The sequence below is a fragment of the Pristis pectinata genome, chromosome 27 (genome assembly GCF_009764475.1).
Source record: "Pristis pectinata isolate sPriPec2 chromosome 27, sPriPec2.1.pri, whole genome shotgun sequence".
NCBI lineage: Eukaryota > Metazoa > Chordata > Chondrichthyes > Rhinopristiformes > Pristidae > Pristis > Pristis pectinata.
Genome location: NC_067431.1, coordinates 14,102,901 through 14,126,773, shown reverse-complemented (window position 1 = coordinate 14,126,773; position 23,873 = coordinate 14,102,901). Strand labels below are relative to the sequence as shown.

The following is a 23,873-nucleotide window of genomic DNA, read 5'->3' as shown; positions in this document are numbered from 1 at the left end:
ATTTCATTTCTAAATTTTCAGCTAAAATATATTGGTTAGCGTGATTTATGATTAGCCTGCAGACTCTCAACATGTTGCAGCTGCTGCATCTGCAACTCGCACACTTAGTCTTATTTCCAGTTACTTTAACCTGTTTAGACTGCACACTGTCAAAGAGTAAATCTATATATATTGCAGGTGAAAAGCTAGGGAAAATCAACCTAATTCAGCTTCAGAACATTCCCTCAAATTAAAGCAAAACAAAGAGAATACCCAAACTCCAGAATCAGATTTGAGCACCTATTAGGTCATTTTGTGTGCTATTCAGCAAACCAGTACTTTCAGAATCTCTTCTTTTATTTCCATCCTCTCCTTGTTACTTACGATGTACATCTGTCAAAAGCTGGAAGTCTTTCCTGTAATTTTGTAATTCTAATGAACAGTGTGATGATTTTATCTCCCTAATGTCATAAATATCATACTAATGGCTGACTAACCTATGGCTGTAACCTTTTCATGCTTCTTCCTGCCCTCTACTATTGGATTTTGCCATTCACCAAAACTTGCATTATAAGGAATAATGCAATATTAGTCTTTTTCAGAAAAAATTAAAACAAGGAACTTTTTATTTGCATATAATCCTGAAAAATGTACTGATTTACATTGAGTTACTGCGAGAGCAATGTAAAGTATTAATTAAAAGAAAGCACAGTCTTAACTAATAGGTCTGGAAATATTTGCTGCTAAGCGTAGTTGAGTAGAATCATAATTTGTTTTTGCCCACAATTGAAAGCACCAAGTTCTGGGAGCTGGGTCATTCTGCTGAAGCTGAACATTGTATTGCTGGTTTGCTGAGATGCTTTCATCAAAATTCCAATAAACCATAGTAAATGTTAATTTTGAATTATAACATCTTTACACTTAGCAAGTCGGTCTAACTAGTATATACTGTACCAGCTTAAACTTTTTGCTGATGTAATTATGTATTGTCACAAGGCAGCAGACTGTGTTTGATACTGTGTATTCAAATTGTAGCTTGTGCATATGTTTGAATGCTAAAATCAATTCTGGAAGTAGGAGTGAAAGCATTGTTGTCTGGTTTGTTTTTGGCTTGGTTTTGAAGCTATCTGCAATCAATCAAAAGCTTTTATCATAAATTTTATTTGAATGGAAGTTCGTTTTTGTGTTTCCTACTATGGAATGTTGTGCAGAATTGGCAGTTTGTATCAGAAATATTCACATAATAAATTAGTAAGCCAAGTATTCTTGAGGAAACCAGAGTTGTACAAATTCTACTTAATAGTCCAATGTGCTGTGGATATTTTCCATTACCATGGAAAAAAGTAATTAGTAAGTGTGCACCCAATTTCCATCAAATGAATTCTAGTGATTCCATAAAGTATGTCGTTGTTACTCAGGAAAAGTGAGTTTAAAGCAAGAAAGTACTCACTGATTGCTAGGATGTCTCATGAGAGTTGTTCGACAAATAGAGCACATAATTAGTTGTACCAGGTGTAATTTAATATCATGAAACCTTCTGTCTGCTCCTAAGTTGTTGTCAGCAAGTATAAAATAATACAGAAAGAGGAAGACACATTTCACACCTCCTGATGAGATACACAGTAGTGTAGCGGTTAGTGTAACTCTATTACAGTGCCAGTGACCCGGGTTCAATTCTGGCCGCTGTCTGTAAGGAGTTTGTATGTTCTCCCCGTGTCTGCTTGGGTTTCCTCCCACATTCCAAAGACGTACAGGTTAGGAAGTTGTGGGCATGCTATGTTGGCGCCAGAAGCATGGCGACACTTGTGGGCTGCCTCCAGAACACTCTATGCAAAGAAGCATTTCACTGCATGTTTCGATGTACATGTGAGCAATAAAGATATCTTCATTTCTCTTGGTCTTGCCCTATAGCATTTATACAACAAGATTTATTTAGACTTTTAATTAACTTAGCCTCTAAGCACGTCAGGGAACTTGTTTCTAAAATGTGCATGTTGATGGAAGCACTGTAATATTCAAATTTTTAAAAATTTCAACCATTAACAGACTGGAGATAACATTTAATCAGATTTAAGCAGGCACTGTCTTCAGGAATAACTGTTTCACCTACTTTTTCTGTGAAATTAAATTTTCTCAGTGTTATTGAGAGGAAGTGTGTGTGTTATCATTTATCAAATTATTTTACTTTTAGTTATGGAGAATTTGTATTCCACATCATCAGGACCCAAGAATTAAGACAAGGGATACCAAGGTTTTATTTTTTGATCTCTTGCGAAAGATTAGAAGTTAGTTTACTTGGGCCACCTTAGGTACATTCCTACCTTTTCTGTCAAAATCAATGATGGTAATAGTCACGAAACATTCCTTAAAGTCACAATATAATGCAGAATATAGGAGTGTTTCTATGATACAATGTTTTGTGTTTTGCATGTCCCCGAATCAGTGTTGTTTTGTGGTATAGCACAGTTGTAGAGTTATTTGGAGCACATAAGCTTTGCCTTTAAGAATATGTCCAAAATAAAAACTAAGTACTTCATACAATTCACGGGAATTTACAATGTCTTTTATAATGGTCTCTCCCTGTCCCTTCCCCATCATCCCATGAAATGAATTTTGGTGTTTGTCTCACCTTATGGGAAAGGAGGTAGCAATTTTGAGATGCACCTTCAGAATCAGACTTCATAAATTTTAAATCATTTTTCCCACCACTGGCAGATGGTTGCGTAGGGAACTGTCAATGACATTCTCCTCATGGTCAGTGCATTTCTGACTTCCATGCCTGTATATTGATGTCATATCTGAACTCTCACTCAACAGCTAAGTACAGGGCAAAGTACATATGTTACAAGCTGAGGGGCTGCATGTATCCTGCTCTTCAACATTATGCTGGGTGTGGCTGATACAGAGGGTTGACTCTTAATTAAAATGATAAGTGGTTGTTTTTTTTATGTTTGTATTTTAATTAATTGCTGGTAATTTAAGATGGTTTTAATTTTTTTATTTTTACATTTTAAAATTTGTTTTATTTAATTCAATCTGCATGAATTTTTTAAAGTATCCATAATTATTAGAGGCATTTAAAAGTAGTTCAAAGATTTTTGACAGCAGTGAGATAGGTGGTTGTGGCAGCCAGTCCTCGATCTTGTTTGGAATCACAGAGCCACGAATGGTAAGTGAGAGCACAGGAACAATATGGAGGGCAAGTATGGAAAGCAAGCCAGATTAAACATGACCTGGTCCATTGAGTGGGGATATAATACTCTAAATTACAACTTCATGTTGAATTTATTGAGCAGAATTAACACACACACACACGGACAAGAGCTACCTGATAAACTGATATCCAGCTGGCTCGAACAAAGCTCAGTATCTTTCTTGGTGTTGATGTTAATCCTCCAATCCACTTTAAAGGATCTGTCCCTTTTGGCTGTTGCTGAAGGCTGTAATGCAGATTGTCAAGCTCTTTTTCTCTTCCTGTTCCACTGTCAGGGAATATTATTTGTCTGGATTTTGTGGTCAGTGGTGGAGCCAACATTGATTGTCCAATCTTAGGGATGAAGCAAAGTAACAGGGATAAGTTTTTCAGCAATGAATCTATTTGATCCTAGAAAGCTTTACTCAGCAGATCACATGTATGATGCAGTGAATGAAATCTCCAGTTATAAGTTTAACTAACAAACAATACAATATTTATGCAAATTTCATTCTTGTAATGGATTGTAGGACCTGGGAGGAATTGCTAAAGAGCATGTAATATTTTAAATTCTTACCCCAGCCTTGCTGCCATTATAAGAATTAAGAGAAGTGTTACTACTGATTACGCATAAATTGGTTTGTCTTGATCTACAATTGGAAATGATTAAGATTGTTGCAATATGGTGTTGGATTCTCTCTCGCCCCATAAATTATAAACAGGACTGCATTTAATAAGCTGGTTCGGCAATAAAAGTGATGAAATCTACAGTTTGAAGCAGCAATTAATGATCCCCAAATCTCTCTTGTAGAGAGTAGTGTGGATGTTATTATCAAGCTGGTATCTTTGTCTTATGTCCAGATCGTCCAGGCCACTTTCCAACCTGAAAAGATGATGTTCCGACGGTCAAATAGTATATCATTCATTTAGTCACCTTTATGAAGCTGAAATTGATACATTCATTTTTCTCCTTTGGAACTGAAGTGGCCCTTTGAGGACTTTGAAGCATTTTTAATATAAATGAAAAATCTAAGCCCTCTTTACAGCTTTCTCAGATATCTTATTGAGTAAAGCCTTCATATATCATGTATTTTCATGCCTGTTTAATAACTCATTCAAATTACTATATTATATAATGTCTAATTACAAGAATATTTTGAAAACTGTTAAGGACACATATAACTCTGAAGTTAAATGGGTTGTGAGCTGATAATAAATGTGAGTGAATGTTATCTAGGACTTGGTGATACATTTCACATTCTCCATTTAACATCACTTTATGTTACACATCATCCTATCATTACCTTTTAAAAAATGCAGGCTATTATTTTCCAAAGTTTGTGATCTACTGAAAAGCATATCACATATTTAAATGGAAATTGTTTGTATCCTGGAGCTTAGTTTGCTTTAACAAACATTGTATTTTGATCATTATTGATGCATATCAATGGATTCCCATTTATTTCACAACAAATTAACAAAAGTAGATCATTTCTTTTTGGGTACCACAACTCACTTTGGTAAGTAACCTTATGATCTTAATTCAAGAGTAGAATCTATTGTTTTTTGTTGCAGAACTCAGCATAAAGATTACAACTGAAATGGTAGTTAATGTGAGTTGAGCTGATTCACAAGTGGAAGAAGCATTTGAATGTTTAATGCACAGAACAAAAGGAGGGCAACATAACTGAGAAGATCAAGTTTTAATTCTTCGTTCTGGACAGTAGTGTCTTAAATTTCATCATAATGAATATGTGAGGTATCAGATAGTGATGCCAAGAAGAACTTCTTGAAAGCAAAATTTAGTGTTTTTTTAAGTCACTGGCCATGTTGCACAGCTGCCTATTGATAATTCAAAAACACAGTTCAAATTATTGATTACTTAAATAGTCTTTTAACAATAGTTAGCCTCTATTTATTTTATTATTTTTGATCAATGTAAATCGATGCAATATCTTAGTGCGGAACATGGTTTTTCACAAAAAGGTGTAGACTGCATGAAACGGATAGTACAGACCATCTAATTAAACTTTTTGTATCCCATAAAACTTCAAACTGAACTATATACACAGAATCAATTTTGTTTTTTTATTTGTGAAACTATTTGTATTTATAAATTACACTAATTCCTCTTTTAACCTATTGTGGAAATGGGAGGAAATATTGGTACGAAGTATCGGGTTAGAACTCCTATCAATAAATAAAGTCTCATTCATCCCATAAAATGTCTGAAAGAACACCTTGTGCAGTGCACAGATATACAGTTGAGGTGCTCACAGGGAGCTCTCCAGGGTCCTTACTCACAGAAAGCTCACTCTACTATCGACCATGCTCATTTTGATGTTTTTCATATGGAAATTATTCAAAATTATCATATTGCAAGAGTAAAGGGTGTTGCAAAGTTTTGTTTTGTCATATTTGTTTGCTAAGTGTTACACATTTGCAGAGTATTTTCAGCCTTGACTTGATAGCTGTATACTGGAGTTGTCAGGGTAGGGCTATTCCTAAGAAACACTCTTGAAAAGCACCCTGATATGGAGGTGCCTTAGAGGGAGTTGCTCGCTATTAGTGCCTATTATTCCATATGTTTTTCAGTGAGAACATGCAAGAACATATTTTGACTTCATCATTTGGAATGTGCTGGGGGTAGTAAACAAATGGGCAGTCGTAACAACTGTGAGATATTTGACACAATGAGCTGGGGTGATGTAAGGCCTCTGCTGGGAATTGGGGAAACTTAAAACAATGTGAGCAATGCCAAAAGATCACTCAACCTCAAAACATTTTAATGATATTACCTTTTATAATAATTAAAGTGTTATTATTTCAAAGGTAGTACTGAATAGTGGTTAGGATATTCACAGTTACAGTTTGATTTGTTAAATTAGTTGTTTATCTCATAAATCAGATTACATTTTTGGCTGTGTTTTAATTTCAGTTAATATAGGTAGCTTCCTAGTAAGAATAAATAATTGTTTTCTCTATTTCTTGAATCATTGTTGCACCAGTGTACTAAGGCTGGCGTTTTTATCTCATTGAGAGTGCCAGGACAAAAGAGCATAATGGTAACTCTGTCAGAATGGCAGTAGAGAATTCTTCATGCTACAATTGCCTTTGACCAACATCTTACATTGAGATAAACTGTTCTAAGTAATCTGCTGTTGTTCTGTACTTGAAGAGTAGATTAGAATGCTTCTTATTACAAATCAATTCAGTTGATCGAAATCATTTCAAACATTGAAAATCACATTGCATAGTAGAATAAACTCGTGCATTTTCTATAGTAAAAGCCTGTGTTTTCATTTGGCTCCAAGATCACAGATAATCATTGGCAGTGAAATTGGTGCCTTTATTCTTTTCCCAGATAGTTTAATTGTTAAGTCTAGAAGCCCAAGTGAGGGACCAAATTCCAAAACAGAGTATCAATATTGTAAAGTGTAAGATGGAACACAAGTCAAAAAGCAATAAGGTGATTTATGACTCTGATTTCCATAGCTGGTTTTAATTGCTTCTGGATTGGCAGAAGAAGTAAGATTTAAGGGGAGTAAGAAAAGAGTAGACCAGAATTTCCTGCCAAAAGGCAAGTACCCACATTGACTATTGACATATGCAGTAGATGCAAGTCTACCATTTGCAGATATGTCGGTATCAACTTCCTGACCAAGGCCATTCTGATCCTAATTGTCAAGAACCAGCATGGCAGCAGGGTCTTGTGCACATAAATACTGTCACAGTAACAAAACGGCTGAACAAACTGACAGCTGTCCAATCTGTCAAAATGTTCTTGATATTGAAAAACATTTCAAAAGCATTAAGAGCAATTAAAAAAATCAAACAATTAAAGATGTTACAGGTTAATAATTTAAACTAAATGAAAACATTCAAGAAAACAACAATTAAATTAGCTCAATTTAAAACTATATAATTTAACAAACTTATTTTTGTCCTTCACAAGTTGTTCTTCTCAAATGAGTGGAGATGTCATTACTGAGCCAAGTCTGGCCTGAGGCAGCTTTTTTCGATGGTTTCTCCAGTGTAACACGGTATTCTTGCTGCAACTTTAGACTCCTTGTGGAGTTCACTGTTGTTTGGTTTTTGAATGCACTTGGTGAAAGCCTGGTGAAGAGTGGTTAGCTTGTTTGGAACATATACACTTGCCTGCATGTAGATGGGAAACGAGAATTGGTGCCACTTAACACAAGAAACATTAGCAGTTCTGCAGGGATATGTCCATTCCCCTAAAAAAAAATCAGGCCAATGAGTTAAAAATGAAGAAATGATTCTTAATTTGAACGAAGGAATGCTACAGAGAGCAGATAGAATTTGAATAACAGCATATTTGAAGAAGGAAAATGAGAATGGAGATCTCACAAGAATATTTTACTTGTCAAATTCAGTAAAATGGAGGAATGAAAGTTGACTGCCAGGTATTGAACCTATGTTAAGCATATCAATTCATAGTTACTTAAATATGGAAATATCAAAGAGCGATTACCAAATTAAGAATGTCTAAAATAGTTTAGTAAATTCTGATTATTTTAATGATTCACTTATTTTTCTCAATGAATTTCTGCAAATTTATACACACTATGAGTTATAATATCATTGTAGGAATAATTAAGCTATTCTCTGGGGTTAACTGGGCTGAACTCATCTGTGGGATTGTAGTCATTAATGTCCTTTAGCACTGTGTACATGTCACAATTAGCAACTCCACCCAGTTGGTAGCCATAATGCACCATCACACTCATAATTCCAACACATCAATGAAGGAATTTGTTTTGAATGTTCTGCTGATTGGCATCTTCTTGGCCTGATATTTTGTATTATTTCACCAAAAGTTCTCAAACCAACAATGACCAATGACATTCCAACTGTAGAAAGGTACGTTTCTTGGATACTATGTACACAAGTTCCATCCAAAACATTCCATGTGGCCATGTAACTGCAATTTTTGCATGCATGGGACACTTAAACCCCATTACAGTTCTAAAGTAAAAGTTTGTTGCATTTAGCATATTTCTGGACATTTATGGATCATTTGCATTTTATTAAGCAAGAACCTAAAGTGGATTTAATTTATAACTTATTATTTTACATTTCTGAGTCCGTATCCCTCAATCTAAAATCAAAAGGGAATTTGATTCATTTCTTTTGAGTTTTGTATTTTATCACTTGACATAATCAGTTTCTAAAGTGTTTAATATTTACTTTATTTGGAATCATAACTTAGTCTTCTTTTGTCTTGATACCAACAGTGCAAAATTGGCCTGACAAGTATTCAGTGTTATTTAGAAAACAATGCAATAGTTTAAGCTGCTCAATCCTAGTTGAAGAGAATACAAAGCAGATTTCCAATTCATTCGTATCCCTTTTATGATGCAGAGCCATTTCTGGGTGGAGGCAGTTCTGTATTGAATGCTGATCCCTGCTAATATGCAAGATTCACCCCATTTATACAGCAGAACTGACTTAGGTCATTAACAGCCACAGTGGAATAATGGACAATCGCATCATGTTCTGAATAACCTCTTCTGGAAATAGGACTGAGTGGGATATTGCTTCCTTATGAACTTTATCATGAAAAATTAGTGTGACCAATGATACTTTGGTTTTGAGATGGTAAATGAGTCACTTTAGAAAGGTAATATTTCTAAGATTTGAATGCAGGTGTTCTGCATTTCTTAAAATAAATTACATTACTGACTCAAAGAGGGCCACTGCCATTTATCATATTTGTGGAAAGAAAGTTTCCATATATATTTCAAAGAGATGGCAATAAGAAATATTTTAAATAAACAATAAAGTAAACTCAATTTATCATCTGTAACCATCTTTGTATAAGAAATAAAAGTTCACTGATAGAAACAACGTGGAGGTATTCAGTGACAAAGTGTAGTGGCAAGAGCAAAAATTTCTGTGGCTCACTCTACAGAATGTGTAGCATTGGAAGTATGACATTGGTCCCGAGTTCGATTACAGATATGGACAGCTGTTGAGCTGCAAACAGAGTTCAAATATCCCTTGAACTATTGTGTGGCTGTCTAAATAATGTAGAGGTTGCATATATAAAAACCACACAGTGTCTGTCACTGGTCCCCTGGCAATGAAGTCAGAATATATCATCAATTCTCTTGTGATCTGGTGTAGAGATGTTTCCAGGTCCCTCAACAGGTGAAAAAGTGAACAAACAGGAAATTATAGACTTTGTTTACAGAAGCTCATTTTTTAAATTGAGTAATTCCAAGTGATATAGTTAGAAGCATTACTTGCAACACCTTATGTTAGTGGGTAGGATTTGTACCTCTAAGTAAACAGATAATAGGATCAAGCCAAACAGGCCAAAATTGGATCACCCATGGTCTTATTGAATGGTGGAGAAGGCTAGAGGGACGGATTGGTTTACTTTTGCTTCTGTTTCTTATATTCTTGTGGAAATACAATGAAGTTTCTTTGCACAACATGTCAAACCAAATCCATTGTGCATGGTACATTGGATCAGATAGATATTGAAGGCTTAACACACTAGTGTCATGGTTAGGTGAGTATTATTAGTTGTGGAATTCTTACAAGACAATCCTGTTGCTAAGGTTGATGACTGGTGTCCATAACAGCAATGGCTGACTTTTAAACATAATTATACATGAACCATTTTTACAGATTTTTCAGAGGTCATAAACTGCTTTATGAATGCATTTTTTTTTCCTGGTGAGGTAATTATGGATTCCAACAACCAGTAATTTTGTGGTTTCTGGTAATGCTGTCTTTTGGACAGTAGGATGGCTGAAATAATTCATGAATATTATTCCACAGTTTGTGTGTATTCCTGGACTGGTTTTATCTCTTTAGTACACACTAGCCTGTTTTTACTGTACAGTTGATATGGTCTGAATATTTAACTCAAGACAGGGAGTGAGCAGAGTGTTTGATTTGGGAACCTGGAATAAACATATTTCCTTGGCTGTTGTCCAATAAGAAGTGATTATCACTTATCGTTTCCATTGATAGGTAGTTTGACTGTTAGATGATACTTGGCATAAGACATGCAAGGTGAGTCTCTGAGGTGCCAAATTATCTTGATGCAGAAGGTCACTCCATGAAGACAGCATTCCTCTTCTGGTTTGCCCCTCCAGGAAGAAGGTGTGCCCACAGCCTTGTTCTTTAAACTGACCATAGGTGGACATGAACTTCACACAGCTTCAAGAAAAATATGAGGAGTAACACCAGCAACTATAGATGTTTTCTTCGACCTAACCAAAGCCTTTTGATTCTATCAATAAGGAGGCACTGTGGTACATTCTCCTCAAATTTGACACTTGTTCAATTATTTTAGTGAAAGCCAGCATCAAGAAAGTGTCATTGCCCAACACTTTTCTCAATCCTTTCTACAATGCTGCATCTCATATCCAATAAACTTCCCTTGGAAGCAGTGTTAGCATTCAGAAATAATGGAAATTTGTTGAGCCAAGGGTGACTACTATCCAGAACTAAGGTTACCCAAAACTCAGTGGTAGAATAGCAGTATTCTGAGAAGTGAATCAACATTCGTGTCCTTCCCAAAAACAGACACATTGTTCTGAGCTCTGTCATGGGAAGAGATTATCAGGCAGATGCAGGAAAAGGTTCAAGAATGTGCTCAAAACCTCAAAGAAATGCAACAACTCCACTGATTCCTGGGAATCTCTGCCTCATGGCCACTTAAAGTGGGGAAGGGGCATTCGGAGTGGTATTGAGAACTTCAAGACCTTGCATCGGGAACACACAGGGGCCCTGTGTAAGCAGCAGAAGGAGCAGATCAAATCATAAGCAACCCACCCAGCTGTCCGCCCTGTCAGCTGCCTCCTGCTCCATCTGTGGAAGAGTCTGTGTTTCCCTCATTGGTCATTTTAGAACCTACCAAACAAGAGTGGAAGGTAGTCATTCTTAAGAGACTTAAGAAGACTTAAGGGATCTGAAGGGACTGCCTAAGAAGAAGAGACACGTAGCATTATGCCATTGTAGAGGAGAAGGAGAATCATGAAAATGAGGAGGAAGGGTTGGTAATGAATAGAGGATAGGAGATTAGAGGCCTGATTTTAGGAAACTGAAGGTCACAAAGAAGGTCTGAGCCTGTTATTGTGAGGAGATTGAAGGCCAAAACAAAGATTGGAGCCCATAACAGAGAGGATGATGGGACAGATTGGCAGGGAGATCAGAGGCTTTATGGAGGAGATCAGAAAGGATGTCTGGTTGTGAGGTGGAGGTGATTGGTTGGTGGAACATATCCTTGTTACAGGATCCAGCAGGTGGGTGTACAAACATGTACTTCCTGGATTTTGTAATTCTTGTTTCCCTTTACAGAATCACAGGATAACTACATGAAAGGTAGCCATTTGGCAAATCAACTCTATACCAGCTCTATGTCAGAACAATACAGCTGGTCCCTTTACCCATAGGTACCACAAATCTTTTTCAGCTCTCTTTTGAAAACTGTAATTGAATCTGCCTCCACTACTATTCCTCACAATACATTCCAGGGGAAAAAAACGTATCTTGTGTCACTTTTTTTCGCCTATCACTGTGTCTTGCTCCTCTTCCAGCATTAGAAACAATTTCTTTGTATCTGTTTTTTCTGTGGTCATCTACTTTGTAGGTTCTAAAACGACCAATGAGGGAACCACAAACTCTTCCACATTCTGTGCTTTTAAGTGCCCATATCAAAATCCCCCAAACTGTCCCAAGGAGGACAGCTGCAGCTTCTCTGTTTATCCATGTAGCTGACTGCATTCTATCCAAATGTCCTTCAGCTGCTGGCCTTCCTGTGGTTTGGAAAATTCAGATTGCCAGAGTATCTTTAAAATAATTGTTAATTATGAGGAACACAGCTTGATTAGATTACTTAAATTGCTAACCAATATATCTTAATAGAGCTGGTTGCATATCCCCAACCTTGTTAAGGTGGGATTGAAATCTCTTGCAAATGAGTGTTCTTTTCCCCTCATCAGCTTCTTCCTTTACCACTACTGGTGATTCCTGTTCTGGTGACCCACATTCTGTTGTTTCATTAAATGATATTTATATATCATGGATTTTAAAATTAATTTTATTTAATATAGTATTGGAGACATTGTGTGTGAACCTACATAATAGGAATAACATGCTTTCTTGAATAAAGAGCTACCTTATAATTCTACATACTATTTTAGAACTTAGATTACATTGCAGAAATATGTGAAAGCAACATTTTAATTAAATTGAAGTATATACAAATCGAACGTGAGTTATCTATTAGAAAGTTCCAGAAAACTGGTAATGGTCTGATTGGGCATTATCCTGCTTGGATTTGCAATGGTTAAATCCAGGGAGGGAGGCTTTTGAAGTAGTGCTGTTGATGAGGCAGATTGGTTGAGCTAACATTGATGTGGACATGCAGCCATACCGGCCTAAACCGAATGATGTCACCTTCATTCATGAGGAACATGAATAATTCAACAACTGGCAGACTGCACCAAGCAGCAGCATTTTGTAAAACAGCATGAACCGGTGTGTGCTTTGTGTATGTGTTTGTGTGTGAGGAGCAGGACTGGAAGAGCAGCCACAATATAGCAATGATCGAAGAGAACCTGACTGGGCTGCTTACAATACCGAATTTTCTATTCAAAGCAGGCATTGACTCCTTTAAATCAGGTCTTGAGCTGGTAGTGGAGGTGAGTATCCTCCCACCTCCTCACAGACCCTGAATGTATGAATGAAGCTCTAGGTACTTGTCAGTGTGCTGCAGTTCTTAATGGCTTCCAGGTTAGTTCTGCTGCTTGGGCAACATTTTTACCTTTGTTTTGTTGTGAAGAAAAGGTCCTGAAGCTTTTCTTTTGATGTTTATATATTTTTCTGACAAATAGAAGGCAGATCTGTTAGAATTTTTGTATTATTTCCAGCAAGAATTGATAAAAGGGTTCAGATTCTTTAAAGCTAGTTGTCCATGTAATAATGGTTTCTGGATAATTGCTGGCTTTTGTTTACCAGGCATGTTTATAAAAGCGATTTAATTCTAAAACCTGTAAGGGAGAGTGGGGGAGGAGAGAAGGATTTCATTTGTAATCCTGAGGCCTAGTTACGTGGTGCATTGTTTTTTTCTTCTGTTGAGATGTAATGAGATTGATTTATTCACCGTGATATCTCTGTGTTTTCATAGAAATTTAAGTAACTGATCACTCCACACAAAAAGAATGCTCAATTCCGAATGCGTCATAGGGTGGGTGCAGGGGCTGGCTGGCATGAAGGACTGGAGTTCAAGCCAGTGCTGCATGCAATGAAGAGCATTGTCCATATGTCTCCCCAATGCTTAATCCCAAGACGCCAAATAATGTCCTCTTTTCAATGTTTCCATCAGGGTTACTGTAGAGATGGCAAGCCTGGCTCTCTGGGCACTGCAGTTTTGAGCTTCATGTGTTCGTCTCTCATTTATCCTCCTGATGTACGTAGTTAACCCTTGCAGATCTCCAAGAGCAAATTTTGCAGCATTCTAAGGAGATTTTGCATATATTTATCTAAAAATTGTATTTGAGTTATTTGCATTTCTTCTGCAAACATCGTAATGCCATTTGCTAATAATTAAGTTACGAATATATTATTTAATTTTGTGTAGTGTAGGGTTTTTATTGAAGCTAAAACAGTATATTTCACAAAACAATTCCTCTAGAGATGGTCTGTTGCATTATCTGGGCCAAAATAGTAAATATCATTGACTGGCAGCTATTAGTTTATCCAGCAGGTTTCCATGCAGAAACTTTTGCACCCTTAATTAAAGGTTTCCAGCCCGATAACAGGAATTGTGGTGACAGATAATTTCTTGAGCACAGGTTTTATCTGTTGCTGGAGTTGGTCTGGAATCCACTGCATCTTGAGTTAGAAATATTTTGCAATGGCACTGAACTTTTAAAATGTATGCTATTTCTGTTTGAGCAGAAAATGACAGCCCTCAGATACATTATAGGAGACCAGCACATAGACATGCATTGTTTGACTATAGTGCAATTGAGGAGTAGTGCAGAATATGTTGTGAGCAGTTTGACTGTTAAATCTGCTACTTAACTGAGTCTGTCAGGAGGAGAAATTTTGCAAATTTTAGAAATGAGTCAGAACAGACTTCAGAAAACCTCCTGATGAAGGGTCTCGGCCTGAAACGTCGACTGTTTATTTCCCTCCATGGATGCTGCCTGACCTGCTGAGTTCCTCCAGCACTTTTTGTGTTTTGTGCAAATATTATGTTGTTTTCAAACAGGGAGGCATGGGATTGCTCTATGATGGTAAATTTAGCTATGAGTTCTTAAAATTTATCATGTTGATTATGTTTGAAATTTTGTTTTCACCACTCTAGCCCTAAGACACGGTGAAATTAAGATGGCAGCTGAAAGCATTTTCCCAAACCATTTGAACAATGTTTCTTCTTCGGTAGTTTTTTGCTACCTGATTCTTCACTGGTAATTTTTCATTTCCGTAGTATTGCCATTGTTTAATCTGTTAAAGAAACTTGAATTATGCATTGCATTTCTGATGCCTCAAATGTGGTGAAACATCTGAAATGTTGTTTTCCAGTTTATGCATGTGATATTTTTGATGTTTGGGCCATTAATTATAAAGTTTAGAAGTAGTTCCATTTACAAATGTTTGTCCAAGCAACATTTATCATAGTAAAATGCTTATGTCGTATTTTTATACTGCATCTGTAGGAGGAGTACTTTCCTAACCTCAGTCTTTTTTATACTTTATGATATTTGGTGATATTTGGTGAGTTGTATAAATAAAGGTCATAAGGTTTATAAGAAATATCGTAGTCTCCCCAGTTAACAGCATATAACAGAAGTAGACAGAAAATGTCATGAAACATTTACTTAACAAGAATATTGATGTTCCACGTGCCAAGGGTGGAGTAACTATTCCATTTGTCTCCTCCAGGCTATATTTCTTTTCCTGGAATGGAAAATGCAATGTTGTTTACATAATACTTTAAAGAAATTTCTTGTTCTGTAAGAAGTTACTGAAAATAAGCAGTATTTTAGAATGGCAAACTTAACAATTGGTGGGCATTTATTGTTATTTTTTTCTGCAACTATATTTTAGGTTTTTGTAGTTAAGATGGATGTCAGTGCTGCCAAATGAAACCCCTTCCATCTCAGGTGTCAGATATTCGTTTGAAATATCCCTGTGTCAAGTATGGCAGAGCTAGTTGCAAAGTAAAACACTCTCTATATTCAACTTGAGAGCTGCGCCATATCCATTTCCCAGATCAACCACTCCTGTTTGAATGAAAGCAATGATTGGTGTTGAATTGTTTCATATTTAGGCTGCATTTGTTAAACTATGCCACGTCCAGTCACTTTCTATCTTCAGCTACGCTGCCTGTTCCTAAATATCTATTTAAATATTTTTGTCCACAAATCTAGATTTAGATTTAAAGACAGCACAGTGGTGCAGTTACAAGAGCTGCTGCCTCACAGAGCAGGTTCATTTATAAATTGTTGTACTGACTATGGAGTTTGCACGTTCTCCATGTGACTGCATGGGTTTCTTCCCACATCCCAAAGATGTGTGAGTTGGTACTGTAAGTTGCCTCTAGTGTGCAGGTGATGGGTGGAATCTGGGGGGAATTGACAAGGAAGTGGGGAGAATAAAAATGGGATTAATGTAGGCTTAGTGTAAACGGGTGGTTGATGGTTGGCATGGACTTGGCAGGCCTATGGGTCTATTTCCAAGCTGTTTCAAGTATATACCATGAACCAGTATTTGCTGGAATCATGAAATTTTGCTCCTTGCTGAATGGTTTTCCTCATTATTTTTGTATGTCAGATTAACTTTTTTATAAGTATAAGTCATTAGATAGAGGCATTGCAGGTAAGCCCGCTATTTATTGCCCACCCCGATTACTCCTGAGGAAGTGGTGGTATGTCACATTCGACAGTGCTAATTGATAAAGGCATGACAAACTCAATAGAGTATCTGGGACCTTCTGAATGTCAGGTCCAATGGTCTGTCTGCTCGAAGTTTAAGAATGTAGAAAGAAACACAGTAATTGACTCAGAAGGAAAATGAACACAGTTAAAGTAGATAGAGGGAGAGATCTTACAGTGTCCTAAAATGCATACAACCATTGTCATGCCATTATGTGTTGTAATGCAGGAGAGAATAAGGACATTGTGAAATTTCAAGGGAAGCTAGACAGAGAAAAGATATCTTTCGGCTCACATTCAAGGCTTGTATCAATACTGTTGACTTCTGATTGATCAGGTTATTTGCAGCTAGATTTCAGTTGTGTGCACATTGCCAGAACTGTGTTTGAAAGAATCGTCCCTACTTCCAGTTTTGACAGATTGAATTGTGAAATATGCTATTAGATTCGATTTAAATATGCAACAAACATCAGCATAATCAAAGACCCCACCCCCCCCGGGACATTCTCTCTTCTCTCCTCTTCCATCGGGTAGAAGATACAGGAGCCTGAAGGCACGTACCACCAGACTTAAGGACAGCATCTACTCCACTGTGATAAGACTATTGAACAGTTCCTTTATACAATGAGATGGACTATGACCTCACGATCTACCTTGTTGTGACCTTGCACCTTATTGCACTGCACTTTCTCTGTAGCTGTGACACTTTACTCTGTACTGTTATTGTTTTTACCTGTACTACATCGATGCACTCTGTACTAACTCAATGTAACTGCACTGTGTAATGAATTGACCTGTACAATAGGTTTGTAAGACAAGCTTTTCACTGTACCTCAGTACAAGTGACAATAATAAACCAATAAGGACATTATAGGAACAGAAATGGACCATTTGGCCCTTCAAGCATGTTCTGCCATTCATCAAGAACATGACAGATCTTCTACCTCAGTATCATTTTCATTCATTGTCCCCATTTCCTTCAACTCCCTTAATTCCCAGAAATCTATCAGTTTGTATTTTGAATGAACCCAGTGACTGAGCTTCCATTTAAAAATATGACATTTGATTCTTTCCGCCAAATCATTGATGTAGGTCGTTGTTAGCTGGGGGCCAAGCACTGATACTAACAATCTGTTTGTCACAGAATGCCAATCTGAGCAAGATCCATTTGTTCACTTTGTGCTTTCTGTCCAAAAACAATGACAGTATTTTTACCCTCAGCTCCATGTACTGTAAATCTGTTGATCAACCTCTTACGTGGGTCCTTATCGAAAAGCCTTCTGAAAATCTAAATTAACCATACCGACTAAACCAATAGATTAGTCATTCATGGTTTCCTTTTAATAAATCCATGCTGACTCTATTAGATATCTGTATTAGTCACATGTACATCGAAACACACAGTGAAATGCATCTTTTGCGTCGAGTGTTCTGGGGGCAGCCCGCAAGTGTCGCCACACTTCCGGCGCCAACATAGCATGCCCACAACTCCTAACCTGTACATCTTTTGGAATGTGGGAGGAAACCAGATCACCGGGAGGAAACCCACGCTGACATGGGGAGAATTTAAGCTGTTCTGTTGTTATCTCATTGTAGATTTCAGCATTTTCCTACCAGGCTAACAAAGTCTGTAATTCCCTGTTTTCTCTCTCACCTCTTTCTAAAATAATGGGGTCACATTTGCTTTCCTCCAATAGAATCAATTCCAGAATCAACGGAATTTTGTAGGATGATATTCAAAGTACCCATTATTTCTGTAATGATCTCTCTGAAAGAGGTCGCTATCGACATAGTGAAAACTAAGATTATCATTTGGGATATAGATCATTGGAATCTTTGTATTTATCTGCAAATGTCATCTCAAACAACTATCACCTAAAGTGCTGGCATTATGTGTCTTATAAGAATCACAGTCAGGAAGAGACCACAACGAGAGAGAAAACATGTTTCTAAATTTGAAAAACAGTATTGTTTCATCTTTCTTGGCATTACATGCCATTTTGTGACTCTCTACTTTTCAAGTGAAGCAGAGCAATGGCTGAGAAATTTTTTTTCAAAAAAACACAGTGCATCTGTTATTGTTATATTTCAAACATATTCTTATATGAAAATGTTTATAACATCATTTGCCTTCATATATTTATCACATTGTATTTCCAGCTTTGCATCCTCCTTCAGGAGAATAGAAATAGAGAGAAACAACTTTATGAATGGGTTTCCATGCAAAACTTAGTTGTAAGAATTAGAAAAATAACAATGGGTAGAAAATCAAGTGGAATAAATTGGAAATGTATGCAAATCTTAAAGGCCTGGACTGTGAATTCAGTAGCAACAGGATGGCGGTCCCATTTGACCTCAAAGAGCCCTGCCACCAAAGCTTCATTGGAGTTTGTGGCATGGATTTCCTTTGTTTGGATGTGTGTTGATGACAGGCACTTATGAAGGAGATATTTTATGTTTGGTAACAGTTGTGTCATAAAGCTGGCTCAGAGAGTAGTTATAAAAGAATTTTAACTTGATAGCCAGCCAATTAGGAAGTAATAAGTTTGAATATCTCTTTACAAAATAGAAATTGGAATACACAAATTAATTTAGATGGACACAGTAATATCATTAAAAGGTAATTAACAATTTAAAAATCCATGGATTTTGAACATATTTATTCTGAGAAAATTGGATTCCATATATACAGAATTATTTGTTTTTTACAGGGCAGGGAAACTGTTCAGCAGTAATTCTAAAAGGAATTGCTGAATAGATGGGTAGATTCTTATAGGCTATTACCTCAGCATGGAGAATCTAGAAATGGGAGACCTGGTCTTGGTGTATGAACTAAATAGAAGCAGGAATAGTCATCATTGTTTGAAGAATTAAAAAGAGAAATAGGAAGAGTTCAGGGCCAACAAGTTCTTGTAAGGATAAACACCAGGTGTAACAAATTCAGAGAACTCTGGATGTCGAAGGTAATTGAGGATTTTATAAAGAGAGAAAAGGAAACATTTGACAGGTACACGAAACTAAAGATGAGCAAGGCCTGTCAGGAGTACAAAGTGTAGGGAGGTGTATAAATAGGAAATTAGAAAGGCAAAGAGGGGTCACAAAATATCACTGACAGGTAATTATAGACCTGTGAGCCTAACATTAGTAGTAGTGAAATTGTTGGAGAAAATGCTGAGGGACAGGATTAATGATCACTTGGAACAACAGAGACAGCCAACATGGTTTTGTCAAGGGCAGATCCTGTCTGACCAATCTGATTGAATTTTTTTGAAGAGGTATCCAAGGGTATCACTGAGGGCAGAGTAGTAGATGTGGGTTACATGGACTTCATTGAACATAAAACAGTACAGCACATGATGCCTGTGTCAACCATGATGCCAATTTAAATCACACGTCTGCCTGTGATCTGTATCCCTGAATTTCAATAAGGTTCTATGTGGGAGACTGGTCCAAAAGGTTAGAACCCATGGGATCCAAGGCAATTTGGTAAACTGGATCCAAAACTGGCTTGGCAGTAGGAGAAAGGGCGATGGTAAAAGGTTGTTTTAGTGAATGGTTGCCTATTACTAGTGTTACTCACAAGGACTCGGTAGTGGGACCTTTACTGTTTGTAATATATGTGAATGATTTGGATGTGGATGTTGGAGCATGATCAGTAAGGTCACAGTGACACAAAGATTGGTAGAGTCATGGTTAGTGCTTAGGATAGTCTTAGGCTACAGAATGATATCGATATGTTTGTGAAATGGGTTAATAAATGGCAGATGGAGTTCAATCCCGATTAAATATAAGATGATGCATTTTTGGAGTACTAATGAGGCTAGGACATACACTATGAATGATAGGGTCTCAGGGAATATTGAGGAATAAAGGGACCTTGGAGTATGTCCAGAGGTCTTTGAAGTTGGCAACATGGGTAGATAACGTGGTTAGGAAGGCATATGGGATTCTGGCCTTCATTAAGCAGGTCATTGAATACAAAATCAGGGAGGTTATGCTCCAACTTCATAAAATTTTGATTGGTTCTTAAGTGGAGTACTGTGTGCAGTTTTGGGAGCCATACTATAGGAAGGATGTGATAGCTCTGGAGGTTCACCAGGATGTTGCCTGGAGATGAGGAGAGATTGGAGAAGCTTGGTCTGCTCTGGACTGGAGGAGGTTAAGAGAGGACGTGATTGAGTTATATAAAGTTATGAGGGGTGTCAATAGGGAATTCTTCAAGAGACCGGAGGTAGACAAAACAAGAGGACGTGAATTAAAATAAGGGGGAAGAGATTTAGAGGAGATGTAATGAGTTCTTTTTCATCCAGAGAGTGGTGAGTGCCTCTCCACTGGTCGAAAAAGTGATGGAAGTGGAGTTGCTAACAGCATTTAAGAAGTGTCTAGATGAGCACTTGAATCACTTAGTCATAGAAGAGTATGGGCCAAGTGCTAAGAGATGGGATTAATATGGATGGATGTCCACTGGCTAGTGTTGTTGTGGTGAGCCAAATGGTCTGTTTCCATGCTGTATGTCTCTGTGACTCTATCATGAATCTTGAATAACATCACCTCAAGTAAGGCCAATCTTACTTAATTTCTGTCAATAGGAGAACTTACCTGGAATCAGTCTAATGAATCTATGCTCTACTGCATCTAAGGCAAATGTTCTTCTTGGTGTATGCAGACCAAACTGTACACAGCACTTCAGGTGTCGTCACATCAATGCTCTAGTGAGACATCTTTCCTGAGCCCACACATGGAGTGCCATTTGCAGTAAGACTTGATTACTTTAAATAAAGCCCAGTTTGCCTTACTGATCGGTTGCTGCACTTGCACGTGAACTTTCTGTATTTCACATGCTAGAAAACCAAGATCTCTCTGTCCAAAAGCATTTACTAGTTACTGACTATTTTAAACATAATTCCAATGTTAATGATCTTGTATTTTCCCACATTATATTCCATCTGCTGCATGCTTTCCCACTCGCTTAATCTGTCAACATCCCTTTGAAAGCTTTCGGTGTCCTCACAGCTCACTTTCTCATCCATCTTTGTATCATAGGCAACCTTGAGTATGCTACCCCCTGACTTTTCATGTACAAATTATAATAAGTTGTGAATAGCTGAGGGTCCAGTCCTGCTCCAGGTAGCACTCTGATCATAGCAGGATGCTAATTTTAAAAAAAAGACCTCTCTTTTCTCTGTCTTTCAACCAATTGTTTGTCCATGCCCAGTTCTTTTGAATAAATTAATGACATGTATTTTATTTTACAACCAAGCTTCTGTGTGGCACAGATCCAAATATGTTACATCCACTGTTTCCCCTTTACTGACCTTGCTGGTTATGTCCTAAAAAGAACTAAGTTCATTGTCATAGGCATACATACCCAGGGTATAAGTGCCATAAAAATGAGCTTTTTGCAACAGCAGCACAGTGCATTATAAATAAGATGAACATAAATTAACATAAACTTAAATGAACATAAACATGGCCAATTGCAGTACTAATATGTAAGAGATGAATTCCTGCTCATAATCTGACTCTGCATAATATCATTACAATTTGCCAGGCAGGATATCATTCCAGAAATTTGCTTTAAGTTTTAGCAGTCCATTGACAGCATTATGCCATCATTATAATCATATATTCCAGGTCAAGATGTTCTTTTGTGGAGAGTGACAAAGAAATGGGTAGTAGGATGACTGGGGTAAGCATGCAGCTGATAACCAAATCACTTGCAAGAATTTCCAGGAAAGCAAATGTGAAAAGTTCTTCATTCGTGCTTATATCTACAATATTTTTATGCTTGACCTTTAAAATGTATTCTTATTAACATCGGTTTACTAGTTTCTCCATTTACAAACTTACATTTGTTACACCCTTTGAGGTTCACACATTCAAATTTAATGTTACTTCAGCCTGTTTTTTTTAAGCTGGGATAAGGCATCACCATATTATATAACCCAGCCAAATTAGCAGCTATGGACATTTTGAATAATATATGAGGGTATTATCTTCTTCGTACCAATGAGATCACTATTTTTGTTACACAGTGGGAACAAACAGACACAAATAAAATAAAATTAACTTTATAACATTCTATATGACATAACCATATTAGGAGTCCTCCCAATGGATACATAGGTGTCGGTAATGTAGCAGTAACCATCGAGTTGATCATTATAGCTCTCTAACATTGCAAGGCTGGTTGGAAGAGAGCTAGTTGTCCCTCCTCATGACTAACAAGTGAAGTATATTTGAAATATATTTTGAACATGTTCCTGTCTTAAAGTGCATTTCATTGCTTTTCTCAATAGCTCTGTCTTACATCGTGATATGGCCACTTCAAACTGTGATATAAACTATTTCTTAATTAGTCAGTGAATGCTAAAATTAATCACCAAGTTAGCCAATAGTGGAAAGAGAAACAAGATTATTGTCTCTGATCCATGAACTTTGCTTGGATGAAAGGGATTGCCCCCTGGGATGAAGAGGCTGTCTTATGAGTAAAGATTTTTGCAGGTTAACCCTGTACTGAAATAAAAACAGCAAAAACATAGCAGGTCAGGTAGTGTGGAGTGAGAAATGATTAGCATTGCAGATGCATGATGTTTCATCAGCATTTTCTGTTTTTATTTCAAATTTCTAGCATCTGCAGTATTTTGCTTCTGGGTCTAAACTCTTTGGAGGTTATCAAAATAAAAATTGTCTTATTGAGATGTAGAGGGGGTTTAAGAGGATAGTTGCTGAGAAGGTACTTCCCTTGTGAAGCAATCTAGAACTGGGGAGCATATATATAGAACATAGACATAGAACATAGACCACAGAACTATGGAGCATAAATGGTTACCCATCTATGGCAGAGATGAAGAAGAATTTCTTCTGTCAGAGGGCCTTGAATATTTGGAATTGTCCACCCTCCGAAAGCCTTGGAAGTTAAATCATTGAACATTAAGACTGGGTTAGACAGAGTTTTGGGTCTGTAGGAGAGTTGAAGGTTATGAGGAGCAGGGAGGATACTGGAGTTGAAGCTCAGGATGACAGAATGGGTTCAAGGGGCCATATGGCCTACTCCTGCATCTATTTCTTGTACTCTCGTTAACTGGAATGATAATGTGTCTGTCTCCACAAATGCTGCCAGATCTGCGGGGCATTTTCAACATTTTCTGTTTTTATTGTGGACTTCCTACATCCATTTTGATCAGAAGGCAAAATGGCAAAATGTTATGAAAAACACAAGTTGCAGAAGAATGGAGAAAACTAAAGGGAAGGTCCATGTCAGGGTGGAAATTAAATGGCACAAGTGGTAATGGTGGCAGCTGAAGAAGAGTGGTAAAATCCAGTGTATAACAATGCCTATGAAGTAATTAGAAACAGGCAGATGAAGTCTAAAATATGAGAAAAGTGAGAGAAAAAAATTAAATACAGGAAATGCAAAATGCAAGACTGAAATGGCTGATTATCTGAAATTGTTGAACTTCCTTCTCTCTACCATCATTATCAAGCCAGGGGATCAGCCATAGTTCAAAGGCAAAGGTGTGTTGGGAGCAGCACGAACGATCTGAAAATGAGGTGCCAATCTGGTGAAGCTGTACTATATGACTACATACATGTTAAACCACAAAATCAGCATGCAATAAAGCTAATCAGTTCTCTCAATCAAGATCAGATCAAAGTTTTGCAGTTATGCCATATCTAGTTGTAAATGGTGGTGGACAACAGAATCACTAACAGTGGGAGGAGACTGTAAGAACACCTCAATCCCCAATGAAGGCAGGGCCCAGCACGTGACA

At 37.2% G+C, this 23,873-nt stretch overlaps 1 protein-coding gene across 9 annotated transcripts in view; it reads left to right on the top strand.

The window, feature by feature from the left end:
* Positions 1-23,873, top strand: part of LOC127583617 (protein Aster-B-like) — a 305,877-nt gene that overhangs the window by 152,864 nt on the left and 129,140 nt on the right. Inside the window, exon 1 of one of the 9 annotated variants that reach the window (XM_052039778.1) lies at positions 12,562-12,694. The exons of 5 other annotated variants lie outside the window; for them this stretch is intronic. In XM_052039778.1, coding sequence (XP_051895738.1) covers positions 12,687-12,694 — 8 coding nt within the window. In that variant the 5' untranslated portion in view covers positions 12,562-12,686. Of the gene's footprint in view, positions 1-12,561; positions 12,695-12,724; positions 12,950-14,541; positions 14,632-23,873 lie in introns of those variants that run through there. 3 more of the 9 variants (XM_052039779.1, XM_052039777.1, XM_052039775.1) reach the window with 3 other exon arrangements.